This window comes from Balearica regulorum, chromosome 5 (assembly GCF_011004875.1).
Source record: "Balearica regulorum gibbericeps isolate bBalReg1 chromosome 5, bBalReg1.pri, whole genome shotgun sequence".
Taxonomy (NCBI): domain Eukaryota; kingdom Metazoa; phylum Chordata; class Aves; order Gruiformes; family Gruidae; genus Balearica; species Balearica regulorum.
Window position 1 is genome coordinate 36,481,754 of NC_046188.1, and position 26,647 is coordinate 36,508,400.

At 38.6% G+C, this 26,647-nt stretch overlaps 1 protein-coding gene across 2 annotated transcripts in view; it reads left to right on the top strand.

The window, feature by feature from the left end:
• The first annotated feature begins 2,408 nt into the window (after positions 1-2,408).
• Positions 2,409-26,647, top strand: part of EIF2AK4 (eukaryotic translation initiation factor 2 alpha kinase 4) — a 40,061-nt gene continuing 15,822 nt past the window's right edge. Inside the window, exons 1-23 of one of the 2 annotated variants that reach the window (XM_075754152.1) lie at positions 2,409-2,648; positions 4,588-4,703; positions 5,177-5,279; positions 7,357-7,530; positions 8,023-8,103; positions 8,609-8,757; positions 10,987-11,102; positions 12,086-12,243; positions 12,674-13,209; positions 13,577-13,686; positions 14,247-14,404; positions 14,740-15,152; positions 15,894-15,963; positions 17,086-17,166; positions 18,384-18,506; positions 18,974-19,078; positions 19,313-19,370; positions 20,073-20,152; positions 20,873-20,974; positions 21,625-21,675; positions 22,770-23,006; positions 23,611-23,686; positions 25,989-26,110. In XM_075754152.1, coding sequence (XP_075610267.1) covers positions 2,496-2,648; positions 4,588-4,703; positions 5,177-5,279; positions 7,357-7,530; positions 8,023-8,103; positions 8,609-8,757; positions 10,987-11,102; positions 12,086-12,243; positions 12,674-13,209; positions 13,577-13,686; positions 14,247-14,404; positions 14,740-15,152; positions 15,894-15,963; positions 17,086-17,166; positions 18,384-18,506; positions 18,974-19,078; positions 19,313-19,370; positions 20,073-20,152; positions 20,873-20,974; positions 21,625-21,675; positions 22,770-23,006; positions 23,611-23,686; positions 25,989-26,110 — 3,372 coding nt within the window. In that variant the 5' untranslated portion in view covers positions 2,409-2,495. The remainder of the gene's footprint in view (positions 2,649-4,587; positions 4,704-5,176; positions 5,280-7,356; positions 7,531-8,022; positions 8,104-8,608; positions 8,758-10,986; positions 11,103-12,085; positions 12,244-12,673; positions 13,210-13,576; positions 13,687-14,246; positions 14,405-14,739; positions 15,153-15,893; positions 15,964-17,085; positions 17,167-18,383; positions 18,507-18,973; positions 19,079-19,312; positions 19,371-20,072; positions 20,153-20,872; positions 20,975-21,624; positions 21,676-22,769; positions 23,007-23,610; positions 23,687-25,988; positions 26,111-26,647) is intronic. The other variant, XM_075754151.1, reaches the window with a different exon arrangement.

Sequence of the window (26,647 nt, forward strand, 5' to 3'; positions counted from 1 at the left end):
TTTCCTCTGGCTTTCTTGGAAACAATGAATCATTGTTGAAGAAATTAAGAGAAAAAAAATAAAATAGCCTGAGGTAAACATCTGGTCTAGAACATTTCATCCCAACTGGTTAAAATTTTGCCAAGTCACAAAGAATGGGAACAGTTGGGCAGCTTTACCAATGCATAATGTTACCTGACCCACCCATGCTTACACAGTGTAACCCACGTGTTGAGCTCCTTGCCCCGCACAAAGTGCTTGGAAAGGGTAAACCCATAATTTCTGTTAAATAAAATTTTACTGAAGTTTCCTAATTACTTACTGTGTGGTATCCTCAAACTGGCCGTTCTTACTATGCCTTTGTGTGGGAGCAAAGATGAATCTGTGGCCTAGAAACTTTTATTTCTAGTCTTTAACACGGAGAGACTAACAACACAAATTGATAGATGAGGATACCCAACTGCACCAGTGGTTTAAATATAGTGGTTACTTCTAAGAAGGTGCAAAAAACTCCAGTGGACAATTACAGCGCCCTAGGCCACATCTGACTGTGCAAAAGGAGATCTCTGTGGTTGTTAGATAAACACTACACAGTTTTGGTCATGCATTTCCCAACAAAAAAAAAAAAAGATGAGACAGAAAAACACTGCCACCAAAGGCACATTCCTGGCATTCCCAGACATGGTAAGAAACAGAAAACAGCATCAGAAGTGACACAGTTTAAGATTTGGTTTTGGTTAGATACTAACGACATTATGAAACTACGAGTTATTTAATAAGTTATAATCCCAGCTGGGACCATAAGAATTTAAGTGAAATGGAATGATAAACAAAAGTATGCAGGTAACAAGTTTTCAATTTCAGAGAGACAAATTCAAGGCTATAGAAACTATTCATTAGGGTAAATCCCTCCTTAAGTGGGCTATTTGTAACAAAAAGTCATTACTTGAAAGTCAGGGAGTAAAGCCAAGATAACCAAAACTCCACCCATACAAGCCTTGTAAGTAAAATAAAGAAAAGCATCAGATGATCTTCCATGCAGTTACAAAAGTAAAGAAAAATTGAGTCTATTATACTGCAACAGTAGATATTGTAAATAATGCACGTATGGCTCTGAAACTTTGTTTTCAGTGAAGATGATGGAATTTGCTCTTTAGGGGAAAGAAAATACAACTAATGGGGATCCTAGTATGAACATGACTAGGTCTAAGGCAGAAGGAAGACTCCAAGATTCAGTTCATTCCGTTTCAGTGGACCACATTTGTTTCCTACCTTTCCTAACAAATGAAATCACCTAAGTATAGTATGTGTTTGTATAGTATGTGTGGGTTTAGGCTGCTGTAGCATTTTTCTTTGCCTAGGGATTACACACCTAATAGATAAGCTTGTATGTATGTATGCATTTACTTGGTTTTGTTGGTTTTTAAGATCCCAAACTTTAAAGGCTACATCATCTCGTGGCAGTCCTTGTGCTCAGTAGTTACCACACGAAGTGACTTAAGAAAAGCACATTTTCTTTTCTGCTTACCACAGCTCCCTCCCCTGGCAACCCGCAGCCGCCACTCTGGCAAGTCCCGCCAAGGAGACCCAGGGCCCAAGGGGGTGCTCGCAGGGCCTGGCCTCACTTTGTGGTGGGAGCTCAACCAGCCAGAGAGCAAGACTGCTCGCGCTCCACCTCCTAGTAGTCCTCAAAGCAACCCTCAGTGGTAATATTTTTTTAGTTTCCACATGGATTTATATTCTGGCCCAGGTCTACATGAAATCCATTCTGAATTTTGTGGGGTTTTCCCCTTTGCAAATATTTCTCAAGGTCTATAAAAAGAATCTGCACGTAACTACTTGTATTTGGTGCATATCTCTGTATTTGCAGATATGCCTGGAGGCGTATCTCAGGGAAGTTCAGAGCGGACATAAGGAAAAGGTTCTTCACTGAGAGCATAGCCAGTGCCTGGAGCAGGCTGCCAAGGGCAGCAGTCGCAGCCCCAAGCCCAGCAGAGTTCAAGAGCATCTGGGCAATGCTCTCGGTCCCATGGTTGGTTTTAGGTAGTCTTGCAAGGAGCAGGGAGTTGGACTCGATGACCCTTATGGGTCCCTTCCAACTCGAGCTACTCTGAGACACAGTTACTCTGGGCCCACACAGCTGTGAGCTCGGGGCATTTGGGACGAGGCAGGTGGGACCACGAGTGCCCGCAAGGGTTGAGTGGGGCAGGACGGCAGCGGTGGTCAATACCCCGCGGGCCCTCACGGGATGGCAGAGCCCCAAAAAAGGCCGCCAGGAGCCGTCGGGTTCACGGCCCGGGGCTAACCAGACCCGACCTCTCCCGCAGCCGCGGATACCCGTCTCACCACCGGGCCCGAAGCGGGGCCGGGCGGCCCCGACTCCTCCTCCCGCCGCCGCGGAGGCGGTGCTGGGGCGCTGCGGAGCGGGGCCTCCCCGGGCCGGCTCCACTTTCAGGGTGGCAGCGCCGTAGCGCCGCCTGCGATGGCAGCCGCCCGCCCTCGCCCGGGGAGCTGACATGGCCCGGGCGAGCGGCGCGCAGCAGCTGCCGGCGGAGGTAGCCGCGGAGCCGCCGGAGAGCTACCAGCTGCGGCAGGAGAACGAGCTCCAGGTGCTGGAATCCATTTACGGGCAGGACTTCCAGGATCTGCGGCAGAGCCAGGCCTGGAAGGTAGCCAGCGGGGCTCCCGGCGTCAGCTCGCTGCTTGCGTGGAGCCGGCCGGGGCGCGGGGAGGCCGTAGGGGCCTGGCCGGAACGCTCTGCCCTCGGCCGCGCTGTCCGCCGGCGGGGGGCTGTTCCTCGCCTGACCCCGCCGAGTGCCGGGCGGTGTCGGGGCCTCCTCCCTTCTTAGCTCTTCCTGCGCCCGTTAATCGCTGGCGAGGCAGAGCCGCCTGTTCTCCTTCCTCCCAGGTGAACGGGGAGCAGCAGGAAGCAGAGCGGGTCCTTGTTACTCGCAGGTCTGGGCGGTGGGAACGTGGTTAGTGCTTTCTCGCTGGTGTCAAGTCCTTTTATTCCTCGCCTGGCGCATCTTGCCGTATGCCTCTTGTCCTCCCACGCTGCGGTAGCAGCCGTGTAGCAGACTGCCTTTGCAATTAATCCTGCAGATCGATGCCTTCGCACTGTAATTAATGCTGTGCGTATAACTTGCGGTTTAATTGTCAAGTTGTATTTTTTTTTTTAAATTGTGTCTTAATTTATCCCTTAACTAATTACATACCTGCTTAGTTAATTCATCTCATGGGCATACACGTTGCTGATCTTTATATATTTATATGCTGTGGTTTACTTGAAGTGGCAGTTTCTGTGAGAACTTAATACTTTAACTCTTATAGGTTGGTTGTTTTGTTTGTTTGCTTTAAATTACAACTAATTGGTGCTCAGATCTAGTACTATTCTTTTCTATTTCTCTTTCATGTCCACAATGTCTAATTGCGAGTTGTTTTCTAGCTGCATCCGTGGCACTCTTTTCCTGTACCTGGAGGTTCCTGTCCTTTCGGTTCCCCAAGTTCACTGTTACTGTCATCTCTGTTTACATTCTTTGGTCTTGCAATTCTACAGACTTTCATAGCCCCTACTGCTGTTTTCAGCCATAAACCTGAATTCTTGCAGAAATCTGTGACTGTTTGCTGGTGGTGGTGGGTTTGAGTTTTTGTTTGGGTTTTTGGGGTTTGGTTTGGGGGGGGTGTTGTTATTTTTTTTCATGGAGCCTGATGTGAATACTGCTAGTAATTTGCTGATTTTTCAGAAGTATTGCAGATCTCACTCCCTATTAAATTCATACCTGACATCCTCTTGACTTAACCTGTTCTTTTCACTGTTGGAAATGTAAAGGGAAAATATAGGGGATAGTGACCATCCTTTTACCTGTTTCTGTATTTGTTACTCCATGTGATCTCATTTCCCTAACAGTTTGTCATGTTCTTAAGGTCTGGGTGGTTTCTTCCCCCCCCCAAAAAAAAAAGATTTTTTCTAATTGACAAGGAAAAGTTTAGAGTGTTTCTATGAGCATGTTTTACTTTATTCTGCTTTTGAGTAGGCGATTTGAACAGAAGGGGGGGGGAGGGTGATACTTGTTAAAATTCTGGTTTATGCCAAAACCAAAAATATAAATAGAAAAAAATTTACTCTCCATTTGTTTGGTCATGCAAGGTGTATATAGATGTGATGTTATAGTCTGTTCCTATGTCAGAAAATAAAATATTGACTGGTGTTTGTTAGTGATCTAAAACAAACACTAAAGAAACAATGCTGTCTTATAACGAATGCTTTGTGATATTCCATAAATAACCTGTGTTACATTTATTTAATTTTTTCCTAGGGGTTTATTATAAAATCTCCTTTTTTGCTTAATCTGAATCGTCTTTCTGATAACACTAACCACACTTATCTGAAGAAGTTCTAAAAATATACTGGATAAACTGTGATAATCAGTGAACCAGTTCACTCTCATTGAGCAATGTCAGTACATTAGTATTTTTTTTTTTTTTTTTTTTACGGTTTGGATGCTCTAACCTGAATTCTGCTGTAATACAGGTTGTGAGAGTTGTGTGCTTTCATTAAAACAAAACCAATAAACCCTTTTAAATCAAAAGGTTTGTTTTCCATTTTAGGTACGGCAACCTCCTGAAATTAATTTAGTTCTGCGTCCTCAGGGGTTGACTGGAGACAATGAAGTATATGCCAAAGTTGATCTATGGGTCAAGTGTCCACATACTTACCCCGACACGTGAGTGAACATTAAAATATAATCTTTTTTCTCTGAACATTTTTCTCTGTTTCCCGTAGTAAAGTGTAAGTTGAAAAAACATATAGTTTTATTCACCACTCTTATTCTGGCTTTCTGCATGTCAGTATTTGTTAAGCCTGTGGTATTTTATAATAGGCAACTATAAAATTTGGCACCTGAATTGGATGTGGTGTCTTGTGCAGTGGAGAATAATAGGGATGCATTTGTCAGTGCAAGACTGCAGCCCCAGTTTGTAGCTTGAAGAGGTGCGAACACAGGTGTACCTGCATCTTGTTGCTCTTCTTTTAAACTTTTTCAGCTCACAACCTGCTAAGAGAGAGAGTGAATCTTCATTTTTAAAGCAATCTGCTGCCTTAGTTGTTTATATCAGTATTCTGTGTCTTACACAATTGTTTTTTACACTCAGTTTTTCTAATGAGGACTTTTTTTTATGTTTTGTTGCTGTTCCCCAGTGTCCCTGAAATACAACTAAAAAATTCAAAAGGCTTGTCAAATGAGAAAATAAATGAATTAAAATCCAGACTAGCTGAACTGGCAAAACAGCGCTGCGGAGAGGTAAGAACTTTTCACCTCCCTTAGAAATACATTATAGACCTAAACAGTTCTAAAAAAAGGAGTGTGATATGATATAATGAAATACACCCACATTGAAAGTGTAAGTCGTATTGCTCCTAAGGAAGGAGAGACTTACCTTCTTTCTTACAAATGTTTCTATTTAATGGAAGTTCAGAATTTGCACGCTCTTAAAGTACAGTGCATGTGTAAATAATACAAGCTTCATCCCTGTTTAAAGGCTCATGTTATTCTCGGGGTTATTTCACAGTATGAAAGGCAATTCTAACTCCAAAATTGAGAGCTTTCTGTACTTTTCAGGTTAATTTGAATATTGTAAGTGGCTATACTTGTTTAGTTTAAGCAAACAGCAATTATCGGGGAGTTTTTCAGCGTGATCTTGTTCACCTAATGTTAAACTGAAGGGCAAGAGACCTTAGTTGTAACACCAGCTCAACAGTTGACTTCTGTGGCTGTAGTACAGTCACTCCATGCTGTTAGGCCTTTTTTCCTGATGTGTTTAGGAATAGTGATACTTGACTTCCCCCGCAAATAGGATAAAAAGACAAAGATGGAGAAATATGTAAAGCTTAGAATTTATGTTTATTTTAAGGGATTTTGTAAGTCTCCAGGTATGTTTGATATTAACAATTCCTTTCCATTGTTGCTGAGGACTGAAATGATGCAAAGAATTACTAGCAAACACTGAATTCTTGGCAAAAGCATGGTTTATAGTATGTTTCTTATCAGTATTTGGAAATGTTACAGGTGAACACATTTGATTCGCTCAATTTGCTTTTTTAAAAGTGAGAAATAAGCAGTTGTGGAAGTTGTTATATGCTGAAATGGGTTAATATTCTGTTTTCAGTTTCCTAAGTCTGTCAACTTTGCAGGTTTGGCAGGGATTGCCCGTTGTTCAGTCTTGCTACATCAAGCGTTTTTTCCATTTACATACTATACTTCTATTTTGCCAATTTTTATGCAGATACTTTCAAAAGAACTGTTTTAGCCAGATACTGCTTTGTTTTTGGGTTTGTTTGGGGTTTGGTTTTGTTTTGTTTTTTACACACGTGTGTGCATGCATAGTCGCCTTTCCTTCTGAACACTAACCTGGGAAAGATATATTAGTTTGCACATGTCAGTAAATGCATATTGTGCTATTCTTTCTATTCTGAATTGCCTCCTGGCTTCATTCTTACTTTCAAGCAGGGGATTCAGTGTTTGAGAATCTTATAAATGTCAGCTGGATACAAGCAAATGGTACAATTTAGTTTGGCTGTTCTCCCACCTATACATGCAAATCCAGCTCAGTGCTGCTGCTGACTGCTGGGATGCATCTTTCTGATGTACTGTTCTTTAATTTTGGAGATATGATGTTCTACTAGCACTATGGATTGCTCGAATTAATAAAGGCACACTGCTAGACTGATGAAAGCTTAAGCCCTGACGGATCAATAGATCATCAGGACATACCCACTTCAAGTAAACAGTAACTGAAAATTGATTCCAGCCTTGCAAACCGTGGAGCAGAATTCAGCTGAGTTTTAAGTGCACTTCTTATTTCAGTAGTTGTGGTTATATGAATGTGGAATGCCTTAAGTGGCTTTATAGTTCTAACTGGGGGGGATAGTTTGCAGAGGAAGGATTGGATTTTGTGTTAGCAGTGAAATAAGTAACTATTTCATAGCAGTAGATACAGTAACAGACAATTGCAAAAGATTTATTCTGTTGCAGCTTGTGTCAAAAACATGCATAAAAGAACATGAGGAAAGGAATCGGTCTTTATTACTATTTTTTTGTTAGTTTCGTGGTTTTTTTAAAGGAAAAGAAGATGTTTGAAGTTGACAGTAGTCTCAGTAATTTTTGCCATCTTTGCTACTGTGGTGAGAGTTTTTTCATGTTACAGTTTATTAATAAATAGGTGTGACAAAAAATACCAAAATATGGTAAATTCTCCCTGATAAGTAACAAAATCAGCAGTCATGCTGCTCCTAGTTTGGTTTTTTTTGAAGTATCATTTTACTATGCAATCTACTTGTTCATTGAACTGTGCGTGTCATTCATATTTATTTTCTTTCAGGTGATGATATTTGAACTTGCCGACTATGTACAGTCATTTCTCAGTGAGTATAATAAACCACCTTCCAAGTCTTTTCATGAAGAAATGCTAAAAAATCATCAAAAAGAGCAAGAAAGACTGGCTCAGGAGGAATTGCGTAGGGCACAAGAAGTTAAGAGAAGAGAGGAGCAGGAGGTAAGAGAAATTAAAGTGTGAATAACCATGCATTATTTGAATAACATAAACAATCATAGTTCTGTAAATCATCCTGCATAGCAGTGGGTTTTTGTGAATTACTAATTTGTCAGACTTGTTGGTATGAGTTGATCAGTATGTACTATATGAACTATCTGCTGCTGCAGTTGTCATGAAGTAATTATGTGTTTTTAATCCTGAGAAATATATATCTTTTCTGTATATGAAGCTTTACTGTTGGGTCTGTCAGCAGAAGTAACTTTCTTTTGTCTACAACTCTGTTCTCCTATAGCATACGATTTATGCTGTTAACTTCCTCAGGAGAGCTTATTTGACTTTTATTTTTTTTTTATTCTTGTGAGATACACAACTCCTTTTTAACACTTTTGAAAAATCAGCATCATAGCTTTTTTTTTTTTAAAACCAGTGTAAGATTAGCAGCGTGTGTTGCACGTACTGTTGCATCTCTAATAACACTGACATTCATTTCAGCAACGTGAAATCCTTAATGAGATTCAGAGAAGGGAGGAAGAGAAAAGAGAGGAAAGAAAAAAGAAGGAGATTGCCAAACAGGTATTCTTTCTAAGCAGACATGCAAAAACCATTGGGGAAACTTCTTCCCAGTACTGTAGCATATGCTTATAAAAACTTGAAAGGTTTACACGACTGGATTATCCTGGACATCTTTTCTCGTCCCGTGCTTCTAATAGATCTAGGTTAAAATAGGTTCTTGATTATATGGGGTTTATTTCTGGAATAAAATCAATTATAAGGGACAATAATGTAATATATTAGCGTCTGAAGTGTACTGAGATGGATATTTTCAAGCAGACATAGGAAAAAGTATGTTAATGTTTCCGGTTTCATTGTAAAGAATCTTTACTTTCTTGCCTGCGGACAGTGCTGAAAGGTACTTTCTGAATTTCAGCACTTCTTCCTCAGTCTTGTACATACATTTATTATGAAAACCTATTTCTTCTGTCATCTGGGTGACTTTATAGAATAATAGTCAAGTACTTGCATATTTTGAGGATAGGAGCAATTTCTATACTTATTTGGTGTTTTTCCTGATTTATAGGAACGTTTGGAAATAGCTGCTCTGACAAGGCAAGAAAATTCTCACAGGAGAGATGCTGCAGGATATAGAGTTGCTTCCAGTGTAAATGGGAGTTGTTTGGAGCATAGAGTGAATAATAAACACCGACCAAATTCAGCTGGACGTTCAAAGTATGTATGTCAGTTTGCATGTGGATTTGGTAGGTTGGGTTGGGTTTTTTGGGTCTGCTTTGGTTTTGGGGGGTTTTTTGCAAACATTAGATTTCAAAGTGATATTTGAAGGCAGAGTAATGTGCCATGTTGCTCTGCTGTCCGTTTTGGTCTCCCTCTCTCTTCCTCCCCCTCTTCATTTGGCATGGTTTAACTAATTCATGTGCTAGGGATAACTTGGAAACTTTCCAATTGAAAGAGTCAACTTGGCCCTTAGTTTAACTTAGAAAGTGTTTGGCAATCATTGGAAGGTATATTCAGGGCTTACTTAGTTTCTTAGAAGTATGCAATGTGTTGGCAATTGCAGAAAAAAATGATTTTCAGTCAGCTAATGAAGGATTTGGAATAGCACAATAAATTAAAGCTTATATTAATCTCAAAACATTTGCTGTAAAGATACACTGGTGTTAAGATCCCTGTTGGAGGACTGGATAATGCTGATTGCGTTTGCAGAGCAGTTTATTGGAGGGAAGGTTAGAATTATTGGAGGATTCTTTTGCTGGTAGGTAACTCATCTAGGTTAGGATTGGTGATGATATAGGTAGGGTGGGGTTTTTGTTTTTCTTTTATTTTGCTCCCCTTTCTTGTGTTCATAACTGATGTAACTGTCAAGGACAGTGGAGATACCCTGGTATTAATTTTCCTAGTTTTGATTCAGATTGTGCCAATGACTTGCTATTTGGACTGTTGTTCTAATGGAAGTAGTGTATTCCTCTTTTCTTCTTGTCTATAGACTTCAAAATTGTTTTCACATTATTTATCAGCAACACTAGATACCTGAAACAGAACAACTTCTTTGATTTATCCAACTTTGACTCTTGCTGCCATCTCTTCCCTTTGCCTGTCCCAAGTCGTATTTAGCAGTTGTTTCTGTATAGTGTTTGATACTCTATAAATCTCTCTTCCTATCTTCTTGCTAATCTCAGTATAACAAAATGAGACACCATCTGTGCTTGCGGAACAAGACAAGTGTCTCAAGTTTGTTACTATGATTTAATGCAGAACACATACAATGGACTTAAATTAACTTTCCACAAAAAATCTTACATTATATGTTCTTATTTGAGGAAAGAAAAAAAAAAAGGGCAGAGTGATTATTTTCAACATTGTTAAAATAATTAAAAAAGGATTTTGAAACATTGAAACTTCTCATGATGTTGTTTGTAGACAAGCTAGATGTGTAGTTTTCTGAGGTGTCTTTTCACAAGAAGGGTGGTGCTGTATTTTTATCTGTTTATGAAGCCTGAAATTTTGGCTATTGGGACGCAACCTTTTAGAAGATTATTAAAATCTAAAATAATGCCATTTATAAAATATATTTGAATTCAGAAATCTAGATGCTTTCTTTGTATATTTTTCTTTATACGCAGCACTTGTAAGAAGTTCTCTGTGGTAGTGCTTTTTTTTTTTTTTTTTTTTTTAATAGATTCAACATTTTGAAAGAGCTTCTGCATTACCCTGCATATACTCCTGTGATCTCTATACATGATTGCATTTATTTGGAGGATACTCTTGCAGCGGTGAATTTCTATTAATTTTGAAATAGATTGTACCAAGAAGTAATGGAGGTTGATTTTGTGTTAGTGGTCTTGAGTTCTTTCTGATCTTACGTGCAGCTCTTTCATACATGGATGTGAGAAGAAACACCTTAATCATACTTGCTTGTTTGCTTTGAAAGTTTTTGCAAAACTCCCCTTTTCTCAAAGGAGGAGTTTGGGGTACTAAAGGAAGCAAATGGGAAACCCATTTTAAGTTAGGAAAAATAATTCAGCTAAAGCTGGAATGAACTTCCAAAATTGCATATATTTGCTTTTTGAAATGTTTCGAAAGAGAATGCAAATCAAGTCAAACTTACATATTTTTCAGAGCTGTAGTATGTTTACTTTTTTTTTATGTTTCCCCCACATCCAAACTGGGAGTGGCATCCTAAGATGCAGAAGTTTTAAGGTTTGGATTCAACTGCTGACTTTGAATATAGAGACCCAGTGAAGCACGATGTTGCTGCTAAAATGCTGGATTTCTAATCAGACATAGATCTCTGCACCAAAGTATCTTTGAAATTAATGGATACTATCACTGGATGCAAAAGTCACTGAAAACTAATCCTCTTGCAGAATAGTATCTTTAGGGACTAGGGATTGCACTAATACTATTTTTGAGTTGTAGAAAAATGTTTTGTTCACATTGCAGACGAGAACGCCAGCTTTCTGTTAGTAATAGTGAAGAGTCCCCTGGAAATCACGAAGTTTTGAACTTCAGCACAAGTGGTGCTGGACAACTTACTGTCCACAAAGGAAAATGTCTAGGTAAGCAAAATCACAATTGCAGCTTTAAATACTGGAGTTTGGGCTGGGGTTTTTTTGAGAGGGAGAACTTAAACAATGTTAACAGGTACAAGCAGCAAGGGTGGAGAATATTGTTGTGGAGGGTGAAATGTCACAGTCAAGAGTGGGAGACAGTAATAGGAAAAGTTACTTGAAGATAAATATTTTATATATTTTATATGTTTTAAGTAAAAATTTGCTTCTCCAGACACAATTATGTAACTAAATAACCATATAAAAAAACTGCAACAACCACCTTCTCAATATTTTATATTCTCTACATAACTAAAATAATACTTTGCTTTTAAATTTACATAGGTAGCTTGTCAGATACACATTACTATGAAGCAAGAAGTCATTTAGCTTTCAGTAACATGTGAAACCAGTGATAAGCACACGGTTGGAAATGCATACTTACTCTCCTTCCATCGCTGCTGATAGCAGCGGTGTAAAAGCAGAGGTTTTAGCGAAAACACAAATACAGGCAAGGATAGGAGACTTTCAGAGCTGAAAGGCCTCCATGAAGTGCCCATATGAATGGACCATCAAATGTTCTCATTGTTCATTGTCAACATAGCACATCCTCAGTGGCAGGAAGAACAGCCCGAGAGACTCTGGAGCAAAGATAATTTTATTATTTTGCAGTTTAATGATGAACAATTATGTTACTCAGAGGGAAAAGTGTTTGTTTATTAAAACCTGACATTCTTTAAAATGTGCAGCAGTTTTTTGCCAATGTGCTATTGCTTTCATTTGACTACTGCTACATAGCCTTCGGTCTCATCAGACCTGATATTTTCAATACCTGCCACGTAGGTATGGATCTTGTTTAGCTGTAAGTAGGTGTGTGTTTCTGAAATTGTAGAAAGCAGGCTTACTGGTGTTTATTTAGCATTTGCAGAAGCTCTTGTCAAGTCCTTAGAAACAAAAGAAGCCGTGTTCCTCTTCCCTCCCTTTATGTATAGGCAAGGATGAACAGCTTGGTAAATCAGTCTACAACGCCTTGGAAATTCACAGTGGAGACTTTGTTTTAGTATATGAGTGGGTTCTGCATTGGCAAAAAAAGATGGGAAAGTTTCTTACATCGCATGAAATAGAAAAGATTGAGAAGTGTAAGAAACAGGTAATGCTCATATTTTGCATTTGGCTTAGTAAAAGTTGACTGGGATTCAGTGCTTTTCTTGAAGCTGCTAGTTTATATTAAACTTGAGACGGTGGTGATGAGCTTTAAAATGCTAGTGTTTAGAGTACCTGCACCACAGAAGATGGGCGTATTGGGGTATTCAGGAGTTTATTTACAGTAATATGAATGCAAGAAAGTGTATTTGCAAGTATGCTTAAATGTAATAAACATTAAAATTCTGAAGAAAGAGGGAATCAAGCTTACCTGGCAGTAACCAAAGTTGTTCTTGCCCCTTGTGTTCAATGCTTCCCTTTCAGAAAAGGAGGAGAATGTCATATATTTTATATTTATTTTGTATATGTTATATATTTTAGTAGTGGTGTTCTTGAGATATGACACAGTGCATGTTATGTTGTGTTTCTCTTAACAGCTTCAGGGTGCAGAAACAGAGTTCAGCTCACTGACAAAGCTAAGTCACCCAAACATAGTACATTATAAATGTATGAACCTTAAAGAACGGGACGATTCAATTGTGGTGGACATTTTAGTGGAGCATATAAGTGGTTGCAGCCTTTCTACATACTTACACAAAGAGACTCCAGTTCCAATTGAGCAGTTACGCCATTATGTGACCCAGATCTTGTCAGCTCTCGACTACTTGCACAGTAATTCAGTAGTTCACAAAGTTCTTTGTGCGTCCAGTATCCTGGTAGATGCTGAAGGAAACGTCAAGGTGACAGACTACAGCATTTCCAAGCGCTTAGCTGATATCTGCAAAGCAGATGTTTTTGAACAAACCAAAGTTCATTTTAGCGAGGATGGTCTTCCCAGCAAACCTGGAAAAAAAGGAGATGTGTGGAGTCTGGGCTTGCTTCTGCTTTCACTCAGCCAGGGCCAAGTAACCAAGGAATATCCAGTTGCTGTTCCCACCACTTTACCTGCTGACTTCCAAGACTTTCTGGAAAAGTATGTTTGTTGCATTCCTGTATCTTTTTGTCTTTGACTTTTTTTTTAAAGACTTGAACAGTTTTTTGAAAGAACAGCTAAATCCCCCTGTGTTGCTAGTTATAATTTTTAGAGAAGAGGTGATTGCTCCCTCATGGCTCAGGCTGCTTATCTGTGATTTGGGAGAACAGGTCTGGTGCTCTCTTCTTCTCTGCCCTGTCGCCACCAACTTTGTGTGTCAGTGTGGATGAGTCATTTAGTCTGTCTCTTGCTTCTGATTCCCATCTGAATGTAAAGGTGATAATTTCTTAAATACAAGGAGACTTCTTGGAACATTTAGGCCTGATACGGAATAGATCTTTGAACAGTTCTCTTGGTTTGCTAACAGATGCGTTTGCTTGGAAGATAAGGGAAGATGGACTCCTCAGCAGTTATTACAACATAGTTTTATAAACATTCCACGAATGAAAATACCTGTAGCTGAAGAAAATCTAGATGGTAAGAAACTTGATTCTTTCCATATTCTGCTAAATAAGTGGACTACATGCATGCAGTAACAGAATTGAGCTGTGCTAGAGCTTCACAAGACTGTACAAGTGTTTTACATTAATTAACTTCAAAGCTAGTATGATTTTTTTTTTTTAACTTCTGTATCCTTCACTAGCTGGGGCAAACTTGACAGCTGCTGTCTAATCAGTAGAAGAAGCTGATGCTTTAATTAAACCTGTAAATTCATCCACCTCCTGCATGGTGTAATTGTCAGACTTTGTCCTTGGAAGATGCTGTTCCAATGAGACTTCTTCCCTCATTGTGTTCTTGTTGGAATCAGTTCCTTTGTCCAGCATAGTTAATGCTAGCAATTAAAAACTGTGTTAAGGCTTATGCTTGTACCAGATCTTAACTCTTTGCAGCAGAGCACTTCTGTATTTTAGGTTTTAGTTGCACCTGAAGTTATTTAGGTTTTGTCTTCTTCCTGATGCTTATTTGACAGTTCCTTGTGCTTATTCCCATACCCCCATACTGCCAGTGGCGGTAACTTTTTGATGTCCTCGTTACAGATTCGGGAGGTATAGATTGCATCGAGACAGTTGTACCTAGCAGTCAGATATCCAGCGCTCCGTTCTTCACAGAAACACAGAGACAATTTTCACGCTACTACAATGAGTTCGAAGAGCTAAAATTACTTGGCAAAGGGGCTTTTGGAGCAGTCATCAAGGTATGGTATAAAAATTATTTCCCTCTATGGAATCCTTTTTGAGGATGTGTTTGTTTTCTTTGAAGCAAAGCAATATATTCAATGTCTGCATGGTTTTATTTACTATCTTCTAGTGTGCTGTGCCTTTGTTGTGGGTTTTATCTGGAATTGAATAGGCTGATAAGTTTTGTGAGAGATTGCTGGGAGTCTGGGGAGAAGCCTGTCAGTATGGGGAAGGTTGCATTTGAATTGCAGTCATTTCCCAGGTGGAAGGAAAACTTCCATGAAATTACTTCTGGCTCTACTCGGTAAGGCCTTTATAAGCATTTGACTTGAGATTTATTTGAATTTTGCAGGTGAGAAATAAGCTTGATGGTTGCTATTATGCTGTGAAACGTATCCGTATAAACCCTGCCAGCAAGCAGTTTCGGAGGATTAAGGGGGAAGTAACATTACTTTCCCGCTTGAACCATGAGAATATTGTGAGGTATTACAATGCTTGGATAGAAAAACATGAAAGTCCTGTTTCCACTGTGTCATCATCTGAAACAACTGAAGACAAAAGAGTGCCCACCAAAGCTGGTCTCTTCATGCTTACCACTGAGGAAGCAGATGATGTGGAAGCTAATGCTCCTCCTCCTGTTTTGACAAGTTCTGTTGAGTGGAGTACTTCGTGTGAAAAGTCCTCCAGCAACAAATTCAGTGGAGCTGATCAGGAGTCCAGTGATGACGACGATGACGGTGATGGAGTTTTCTCGCAACCGTTTTTGTAAGTAGGCTTCAGTATTGGCACTATAGGAAACATGAGCAGAGCTGTTTTTTCCAAGTTTGTGTCTTCTCTCATTCTCACCTCCTTTGTCAGAGGTACTTCACTGCATTTTCGTTCTGTCCCTTGCTTCAAAACCAGTGTATTTGTCAGCAGTCAGATAGCCAGGGAGAGGAAAGTTTTGTAGCTAAAAACTGTCAGCGTACGAGGAAAATTTTGGTTTAGACTTCTAGAAGTTTTGATAATTATCATTTGTGTCAGAATGCATGACTGTTCACTTTATGTTGGACTGTCTTTTCCAACTTGAAAGTAAAGTTTTTAATAAAAAATAACAGGAATATTACAAATCCTGAAAAATACCTTGTCATTTCTTTTTTGTTTTGATTTTTATTAACATATTCCATACCTTCCTCTGTGTATGGAGTGGTTCTTTCACTCATGGTGGTTTTTTTGTTCAGGTAAGTAAACCTATCTCAGTTTTGCTTATTGAATGTAGAAATTAAATTTTACTGATGCAAATATATACCTTCCCTGTAAGAGACTGGGCTGTCAAAGGAAGCATTGCTTTGCAAGCAGGATACATTTTTGGGTTTTGTTATGCTTTTCTGTTTTAAGGCTTGTGAAGGGTCTTCAACAGAAGCTTAGATTTTCTTTTTTACCACAGATAGTTTCCAGATATCTTAGTAAATATTTCTTGGTACCTAAAACTTTTGGGGTTTTTTCTTTCTCTTTTTTTTTAAACAGGCCAACCACAGATTCTGAAAGCGAAATAATTTTTGATAACGAGGATGAAAACAGTAAAGGTCATTCTCCAGTAAGTATAAAGATAAAGCTGATGAAAAGATCATAAAAAAGTCTTTGACAAGCAAACAGGTCAGTTAAAAAGTTTTATTTCACTTCTGGTGTAAGTAAAGAACCATAAACAGTTATGTTCCATCAGAGTAAATGTGCCATCATGAGCTGCATTCCATAGTAATCAGTCTGATGCAGCTAATCTGGATTCTGTTTCCCACAGTGTTCACTGAGGCGAGTTGCACTTCATAGTTATGAGCCTGGTTATTGCAAGTTTAACACTTCAGTATGTACATGATTTGTCAGTTAACCGTATGGATTGCCTTACATCATCTGAAAGCTGAAATTCTGTTCTGCTTTTAGATAATAGAAACCAATATATTTGCTCATACTGGCCACTTTCTGAAAGTGGTGACAATACATATTGCTAGCAGTCAATAAGAGACGGGAAGTCAGAATAATGTGTAAGGTTTTAGTTGATTTTAAGATTTTGATCACAGCACTTGCTGTGAACAGTCAGTAGACTGTATCACTAGAAAGCTAATGCACAATTTTCTACGGCATCTAGAATCTGTCATTGCCAGTCCTGATGATCTGTAAAATGCTCTTATTAAAGCTTCATCTCCTTCCCTTTTTTGTTGTAATGTACATTGGCATGAAAAATTTTTAATATATAGTTTAATAATATGGCAATGCGTTTTTTGTCACAATATATGTGTATATATACACACACTATACCAAAATTGTTGTTTGGGGGCAGGAGTTGTGTTATTTATTAAGTAAGCTTTGTATATTTTAGTTTCAAAAATTTTTTCTTTTTTTTTTTTTTTTAAAAATTACACACTTTGAGAGTTAGGTTTCATCCAGATCTGGAATGTTTTTTTTCCAGTGTCTAATGATGACAAAATGTTGCTCATACTCACTTTGAAAATGAGATTTGGGGCACACCTGGTTTTCTAGTTTATTTAGAAGCAGTGACATTACAAAAATGTCAGTATATTATTTCGCTGCTATTCAAATGTAGCCATAGAAGTTGAGTTATCATCAGTTTGTTCCAGCCATTAAAAAAAAGTAGTATGCATAAAAACCAACCTCTGGATGGCTTCCTGCAGCTAACTGTTCTGTTACTTTTCTTGTGATAAAGGAAGAAGAAGGTAATGAAAAGAATAGCCATGGTGAAGACAGGACACCAGTCATTCAGACAGTGCATTACCTGTACATTCAGGTACAAACGTGCTTGTGTTTTCAGATAAAAGGATACTGTTTATTTCAACCTGCTGAGATCAATTGCTGGTTTTCATGAGAAAAGTAATGACCTTTAAAAAATGCAAAGGAGACCAAGCTCAATGTTGGTTTTGCAATGGACTGGTTTTCTGAAAGGTTTCGTTGGCAGAAGGCGCTGTGCAGAGCACATAGCTCGTTACGCATTCCGAAGCTCTATAGTTGTGCCCGGAGAGAGTAAAGTTTTTGTAGCGCATAGTGTGTAATGTGACCACTGTTGCTGCTTGTGTACAAGTAAAAGTTGACAACTCCTGAGCTAACCTTAGAACAATCCAACTAACAACCTTTTTGAGTCTGTGGCTTCCGAAGCCTTGTTTTGCCACTTGTTTAGAATATCCATCCCAACCCCCTAAGACTATTGCTGGGGTTCTTGAGTTTGGTTATGGTGTTAATTCCCAAGGTGAACTTGAAATGTAGTGTGTTAATTTCCAGAGGTGAAGTTGTATTTCACAGATGTGAAAACATTCTCTTCAAAGGCACTATATCGTGTATGCACTTTCTTTTAACAGAAAACAGTAATCTGCGAAGCCATTGTACGGCCCTAACAGTAGGCACAAAATAAACTTCCTGCAGGTTTGCAACGTCAGGCTTTACTACTGACACCTCCTTTGTGTTAGGAGTTAGGCTGGTTTTGGGAGAACTCGACGATCACAGCTAACTGTTCTGTGGTGATATGCAGTTTTTTTATAATGCACTTAATACTAGATCTTGTCTGGAAGGAAGATACAATTAGATGGAATTAGATTTTTAATAAGCTTGTTTGCATGTGTTATTCATGCAAATATTCATAATATAAGCAGTTAAGATGCCAAGTAAAATAAAGCCAGAGATTCTTTAAAATTTGGCTTAAACGTACATTATGGCTTGGCTGGTTTCACCTTGGTTTTAATGTTTATGTTAGAGAATATACTGCTGTACAAGCTCGTACCATTGTCCCAGAAAATGGAATAAGACTCCTAAGTGAATGCATATTTTCTAGCTAAAAGACAGCTCTCAGGAAGATTCCAAACAGCTGAATGTTTTGGTGATGCTGTTTGCTCCTGAACTGTGTGTTACAAACCAGGCATTAATATGCACACAGATGCAAGTTTCTGATGGTCTCTCTTCTTGACCAATCTGCTCTTTTTTCCCTGTATCCCCTACATATATGCACAACTGAAGATGGAGTATTGTGAAAAGAGCACATTAAGGGATACTATTGACCAAGGATTATATGAAGACACCAGTCGGCTTTGGAGGCTTTTCCGAGAAATTTTAGATGGGTTAGCTTACATCCATGAAAAGGTTAGTAAATATGACAGTTATGAGCTGTCCATAATATCTGTTATGCCTCTCTCTGTATGAGTTTCTTCATATTGTATTCATTTTCAGGCATTTATTAGCAAGGTTCATTCTTTGCCCTTTCCATTATTAGTCTGTTCTAGGGGTTTAGAATACTATATCATAAACTTGAATTTTATAGTGAACCACTTCAGATTTTTCCCTTTGTCACAAACGTTTGATTGCCTTTAAAAATGCTTCGTTGGGTATCTGGTAGCACTGAAAATTTGTTTCTAGCTTCTGGGCTACAGACTATAGTCTTACTTCAAAATTAATCATCAGTGACTTAATGCGGTAGATTTCCTACTGTAATAAAAGTATGGAATACGATTTTCCAGTCTATTACAAAGAGAGTTTTATTTTTAATTGTGTTTATTGTTTAATATTCTGTGGGGTTTTTTTCCTTTTCTTTTATTCTCCTGCTGTAACAGGGAATGATCCACAGAGACTTGAAACCTGTGAACATTTTTTTAGATTCAGATGATCATGTCAAAATTGGTGACTTTGGTTTAGCTACAGATCATCCGGCAAATGCAGTAAGTACAGCTGAAAGTGAATGAAAAAACTTGAATTTGGTGTGGTAATAACATGGAAGATGAAAATAAAACATAAAAATATAGTGCTCATTGGACTTTATATTGTGAATGCCATACACTTCTTTATTTCTAAGATTCTAGAATTAAACCATGTACTGGCAACCAAAGCAGCAAGAAAAGCCAACAGAAGCATTTCAAGTGCCATTTACAGTATGTCTGTTTTCCTGATTTCAGATGGTCTCTAAACAAGAAGAAAATCACTCAGATAGTTCTGCTGTGTCTGACCCATCAGGTTAGTTTACATAGTAGCTTGTTCTAAATGATTTTAAGCGAACGCTTATGTTCTGCAGGCTTGTATACTCTGTTAGGACTTCCATTCATTCTTTGAAAATAAAACTGGGGTGGGGGAGGAGAAACAACCAACAGCTCTTGGTTAGATATATTACATATAATCAGGCAGTTTTGACCATTATCTAAAAATGAATTTGCTTCCACTGCTAGTCTTCTGCCATAGATCAGTGCTTTTCTCATGGTGAGGTATATAGAGGTCCTGTATATCCGTTCCATCTGCACTTCTGGTCTCTTGCATGTACAGGACAATTTCAAGACTTCAGGGATTTTTGTTTCATTGAAGGTTTTTAGACACCTTCTGTAACAGGCTGAATTTTGTGTTTTGAGAAAACTTTAGTACATTGTGTGTCTGAAGATGAGCGTAAAGAAAGTGAAATTTTGTTGTATCATTTGTGTGCTGACCTACTACAATTCTGTAAAGCAATAGATAGGTTTAGCTACTGTAGATAGACGCAGATACTTGACATGTGAACGTAAGAACTGTCTGTTTTGCAAACTGTTCTCAACTGGGCCTCTGTCAATAAGGGCTGCATTCCAACCTAGAAGAAATGAGGACAAAAGATGAGGAAGTTTTTTCTTAACTTTGATGCTGCATTTCTCTCCCATTTTCTTGAAACTAGTACTCTCATCTTTTGCCACGTAGGTAATTTGACAGGGATGGTTGGCACCGCGCTGTATGTCAGCCCAGAGGTCCAAGGAAGCACTAAGTCTACGTACAATCAGGTATGATTAAGTAGACTTCATAAAAAGGTATCACAGAGTCTAAGGTACTGGGTACAATTTAGGTCATTCCTGCTCAATAAAGGTGAATTCAAGGTGGAACAGGGTGTGGTGGGACTGCTGCTGTAAGCAAGGAAATGAGAAATATTTCTCTGAGAGGATACCAAGGATAGAAGGATGTGGGCAAGTCCATTTTTCTGCCTGTGCTGTGACCATGACTGAGTGCAAGCAATTTCAAGTTGAAAGCACATAATCGTGGAGGATCTTTATAAATAAATAGGATAGAAATATTACAGTCTTTAGTTAAGGTAAAATGACATCATCAGAAGCATATATTGCTCTCCTGGATTCCTAGACTGTCATTTTGGGAGGTGGGGGGTGCATTGTTTCATCAAAGAGGATACTGTTTATATGTAGAGGCAAGCTGAATTTCAAAGCAAGAATGTTTTTGAAATGGAAGGGAGCCCTTTATGTCATGGCAGTGCTGTGATGATAGAAGGCATTGAAGTTTACCAAATCTTGATGGATTGTGTAATTTAACAAAAAATAAAACAAAACCAAACCACCAACCCACAAAAAACCCAACCCCTTTCTCTGGCTGTAATATACTGTGAAATTTAACCAAAACATTATTTTTTCTCTACTATCATCTTCTGCAGAGAATTCACAGCTATTACATTTAAATTTCCTTTTTTTTTTTTTTTTTTTTTTCCCCTCCCTTAGAAAGTGGACCTGTTCAGTCTGGGTATAATATTCTTTGAAATGTCTTACCCTCCCATGAGTACTGCATCAGAAAGGATCTTTGTTCTTGGTCAGCTAAGACTGGTAAGTATATAGATATAAAAGATACTAATTCTGTGCATCAAGTAGTTTAAGAGAAGTAAAAGGATGCAAAACATAGCAAAAATATTTCCACAGGGAGTGCTTAAAAAAACAAAAAAGTTTATAAGATATATAATGAAAAGTGAAGAATAAAATTGGAGCTGGTACTGACATTCCATTAATGCAGTCTGGGTTTCCTAATGGTATTACCATCAGTCAGTGTTCGATCTGCAAAATTAATTTTTATAGTTCAAAACACTAGAGTTGCAAACTTCAGATAAAGACATCGTGGCTTTAGTACACCTGGGTTTAGACCTGGTGAGTCTCTCTCAGTAATGAGTTGGTATTTGTAGTTGATAAATGCTAGTGATTATGGATTGTATCTTCATTTTACAAAAAAAAAAAAAAAGGCATTTCAGTGACATTCTTTTTCCTGGTAGCTCTTCCAAATAAATTTGCCACGTAATTTTATTTTTTTTCCCCCTGTTTGTTATTTGGTGCTTTTTTTCCCTCATGGACAATAAAAATGCTTAGTTTCTCTGTTTAAATATTTAGAACTTAAAAATAAGACTAGCCTGAGCAAGCTGGACTGTCTGTTATGATTTAAATGTGGTTTTTGGCTTTTTGTTGTTTGTTTTTGTTTTTTTTTATAGCCCACTATTGTATTTCCTAAAGACTTTGATGAAGTCAAGCATGCAAAGCAGGTAATTTTGAAGATATGTTAACTATTAAGTATTCCCTGTCAAGAAACATTAATTATTCTTTTTTCCACTTAATTTAAAATTAGTAATCTCTGCCAAGTTCTTACTTCATGACATTAGAACAAAGTAAGGGGGGAAAAAAATCTCAAAAGAATATAGTAAGTTGACAAGGAAATATACTTACCCACAAAAATCTCTGAGCAGAGTCATAAAGAAATGCATACCTTTTAAGCTCTGAGGGACAATTTTGACTTTTTAAGGTCGGACAAATGGTAGCTATATTTATTAACCTGTAACTTTAAACTTTTGAAAGAAATCTGTGTTACAGAACAGAAAGAGGTGTGCAAGCTAAATTGACTGCTCTGAGTTTGAAAAGAGGTGCCAAGAGCTACTCTGGGTGCCTCCATGGCAGAGAAATGAAGTGATAAGGAGCAATATAATCTTTTTTGAACCATCTAGATAACTTTCCCTTGTGCTAGTGGACTCTTTCATTGATCATTAGTGTTAGGTTTTTGTCCATTATGCATGTGGAACAGCAATCTGCCTGTTACGAGTAGCATAAAACCGTTTCCATCTCGTACAGTTTACTGAAATAGACCAGGAAGATTTCCTCCTCCTTTAATATCCGTAACTCTCAAATCTTTGTTGTTATGCATATGATTCTGGTTTTTCTTAACTTTGTTAATAAAGAGATGCCAGAGCTAGCATACATAGACAACAAAGGATACTACATATTTTGTCATCCCAAGAGATACATTTCTAATAATTTTTGCAGTTTACTATAGTTTATTCAGATAATCATAGAATCATAGAATGGTTTGGGTTGGAAGGGACCTTAAAGACTATCTAGTTCCAAGCCTCCTGCTGCAGGCAGGGACACCCTCGACTAGACCATGTTGCCCAAAAGCCTCATCCTCATAATAACACAATAAAAGTTATTTAGAACTTAATAATTAAATAATATCTACCCCAGAGATTCAGATCCTGTTTTCTTTTCTGTCCCCTATGGAGTCTCATCACTTTTTTTATTAATGCGATGTGACTCAGAAGTTTGCTTTAAATACTGCTAATATATACAATTTTGATTTAATTTTTAGAGATCAGTTATTACCTGGCTCCTGAACCATGATCCTGCAGCACGACCAACAGCTGTGGAGCTGTTAAAAAGTGAACATCTTCCACCACCACAAATGGAAGAGTCTGAACTCCATGAAGTACTCCACCATACCTTAGCAAATGTGGATGGAAAGGCCTACCGAACTATGATGAGTCAGATATTTTCACAGCGTATATCTCCAGCTATAGACTATACCTATGACAGTGATATGCTGAAGGTTTGTAGGTGTTCAGGGGATGTGTGGGGTTTTTTTTTTCCTGTGTTGGATTTTTAAAAAAAATGTTTCTATGGGTAAACTCAAAATGTAATGCAATTCTCTCAAACATATCTTAAGATTAACCTTCACATTAGTTCCCATTTAAAGCCACAAATCTATACTATGTGGGCTTCAGTAACCACTTCCCATTTGAACCTTACATTCATTCTTCAGTGTTGAAACGAGCAGTGTCTGACTGCAGTAGAAAAAGCTTTAAGCTTCTGTCCAGATGATTGCTGTCTTTATTCTGAATCTCTGTCAAACTTATGGTACTTGCATCTGATGGCCAACAGAACGTGTTGCCCCTGACAGTTCTCTTCCCTTTCTAATCATGGCAATTGAAGTAATCCTTCTCAGTTGCTCAACTTAAATCTTTCTAAATCTAAAGAAATACACGGTAACACAGTACAATAATGCTTTGTATAGCTGTAGTTATTTTTTTTATTATGTAAGCATTACAATTTATTATAGTGGGATGAGATATCAGAATGCTTATTGCCTATATTACATGGAGTGTTCACGGCATATGAATTATATATGTACTTTTTATTTGTGATGGTTTCAGGGTAGTTTTTCTATTTGGGCAGCCAAGATACAGCAGCATGTATGTGAGAGTGTCAGCCGGATATTTAAGAGACACGGTGGGTGTGTTTACGAAAGTCATTCATTTCCTTTTTCGTGATTGAATGGATTTAAGAGAACGGAATGGTTTTACTGCTATCATGTGAGTCAGAAAGTATGTTCAGTATTTGCGTATCATTCAAAGTTTTACAGTGGTTTCTGCTGTTATTTTGGCATCCCAGTAATAGCTGTTAACTTCAAATCTGAATGATTTAAGTTTTCTCTATAGAAAGAACAGTGAAAATCTTAATTATATCTTCAAAGGTATTTGGTTGTTCTGGTAAGTCCGTATGAGCTTTCAGAGGTAGGGAGCATTACATAAAACCTAGATCTGAATATAAGGATAGCTCTATAGCGAAAGACCAAGCATTCATGTAGCACAGTAACCTCTCTGAACATAGCCAGGATGGGAATGGCCTCAGGAGCGTGGAAACAGAGCAAGTGTGTAGTGGTACTTTCAGTGATACTGCTCTTAGCCATGATTTGCTGTTCAGGAACTTCCTGTTGTGGTGTTTAATCTTTGATGTTTTTTCTTTCCAGGACTCCAGTTATTAGTAATACTATTTGCTGAAAATTAGTTTTTAAAAGAGGAAGAAAATTTATGCACACACTGTCACATTTGAAATGTTATGAATTGTATTGTTTTATTGGCGGTCATGATACTATTTTATATAAAAATAGCACATTTTAAAATAGAAACTAGGAGATTTCCTAATATAGCTTAATCTGATTAAGCATGATCAGGGTTTGTCAATACAAAAGAATGAGAAACTGAGCAATATGAAGTCAAGTAAGGAGAAGTTACTTCCCCCCCATTTAAAGTTTAATAGACTTTGGAAAGCGTTTGTCAGCATTTTAGAGATTGAAATGTTTCCATTCTTTTGAAAGAAAAACTGGGGTGTTTTTGCATGTGCATTTTTTCCATTAGATTGTATCTGCTATCTGTAATGTTTAGAAGGATTTCCTAATATTTGGGGCTGCTTTTTTCCCTGATTTAAATGCTTATGTTGAAATCTAATTGAAGACATGAGTAAAGCTTCTGTAATAGAATAGCTGATTGAGAATCAGTAGAGAATTTAAAATGGAAAAGTATTTTTCAATGTTTAGTGATATTATTGTTAATAGTAAAGCTTCAATGAAAACTGGATTCATACAGATAGATGGTTGCAAAATATAGCCAGCAAAAAATGGTATTTATGAGATTGTAAAGTGAACTATGAATACTTATGGTACATTTTTGAGACACAGGATAAAACATGTCTGAACGATATTCATTCTCTATGGAAGAGCCACTAGACCTAAACAGTGTTACTGGTATCTGTAGAGTTTCTCATCTGTTTTGTATGCACGCTTTTGTGAAGGATGGTGTTTAAAGAGGGAGGGCAAGGTGAGGATTCTGCTGCCACTGTGGAATTGGCAGTTCTCTGTTTCTCTGTGAGCTGCCTGCTGAGCCCAAGAAGTGTGCAAGACAGAATATCAAAGCTTTCTTTAAACAGTGGAAGAGGGAAGTCTGTTAAAGGCACTTAAAATAATGTAATTTTTAAAAAGCAGCCCTGAGCAGAAGGACTTGGATGTTGTTTGATGAGAAGCTCAACATGAGCCGGCAGTGCGCGCTTGCAGCCCAGAAAGCCAGCCGTGTCCTGGGCTGCATCAAAAGAGGTGTGACCAGCAGGTCGAGGGAGGTGATCCTGCCCCTCTACTCTGCTCTTGTGAGACCCCACCTGGAGTACTGCGTCCAGCTCTGGGGGCCCCAGTACAGGAGAGACACGGAGCTGTTGGAGCGAGTCCAGAGGAGGGCCACAAAGCTGATCAGAGGGCTGGAGCACCTCTCCAATGAGGACAGGCTGAGAGAGTTGGGATTGTTCAGCCTGGAGAAAAGAAGGCTCCAGGGAGACCTTATAGCAGCCTGCCACTGCCTGAAGGGGCCTACAGGAAAGATGGTGAGGGACTGTTTATGAGGGAGTGCAGTGACAGGACCAGGGGTAATGGGTTTAAACTAAAAGAGGGTCGATTTAGATTAGATGTTAGGAAGAAATTCTTTACTGTGAAGGTGGCAAGACACTGGAACATGTTGCCCAGAGAGGTTGTGGATGCCCCCTCCCTGGAAGTGTTCAAGGCCAGGTTGGATGAGGCTTTGGGCAACGCGGTCTAGTGGAGGGTGTCCCTGCCCACAGCAGAGGGGTTGGAACTAGATGATCTTTGAGGTCCCTTCCAACCCAAACCATTCAATGAGATATCATACCCTGCAAGGTTGTTCATGAGCGTGTAAGAAGCAGATGCTACTTCTGAAATAGCTAATAGTATTTTACTGCTTTTGTGCAGGAGCCATCGAGCTGCATACTCCACTGCTAATGCCCAGAAATAAAAAATTATATGAGCATAATGAAGCTTCATATTTCATGGATCACAGTGGGATGCTGGTAATGCTTCCTTATGACCTCAGAGTAAGTAGTATCATCTCTACAGGTGAGGCTGGGTGTGAAAAGCACTTTGGTGGTTGTAGATACCTCTGATTCACTAGTCACAAAATTGGTTTAGGCTTACACTTCTGACTGCTGCAGCAGTGTATCTTTCAGTGTCTATTCCTGCATGCCTTAGTGCTGTACTCCTGGTCCTGACAGCTGGAGCCCTGACTGTATAGGAAAGAAATATAGGGGTTTTTTTTCCTGGTTTTGTTTTGGTTTTGTTTTTTTAACATAGGTGAAAATAATGCCATATTATAAATGTGATAGATGTCACTGCTGGTTGTGGTTTTTTCTTGCACATAATAAGAGACAAGATTTTTCCAGTGAGCAGTGAAAATTCTAATATTCCCATCCCTTTTTTATTTGTAAGTCTTTATAGAGAATGTGGGTAATGGGCTGCCCAGTTTCAACTTCCTCAAACAGATGTTGTCAAGGATCATTCTGCTCTTGAGAGGAACTGCTGTTGGCGCAGTTGAAATTTTACTGTCTGGTATTCCTCCATCAGTACTACCCAAG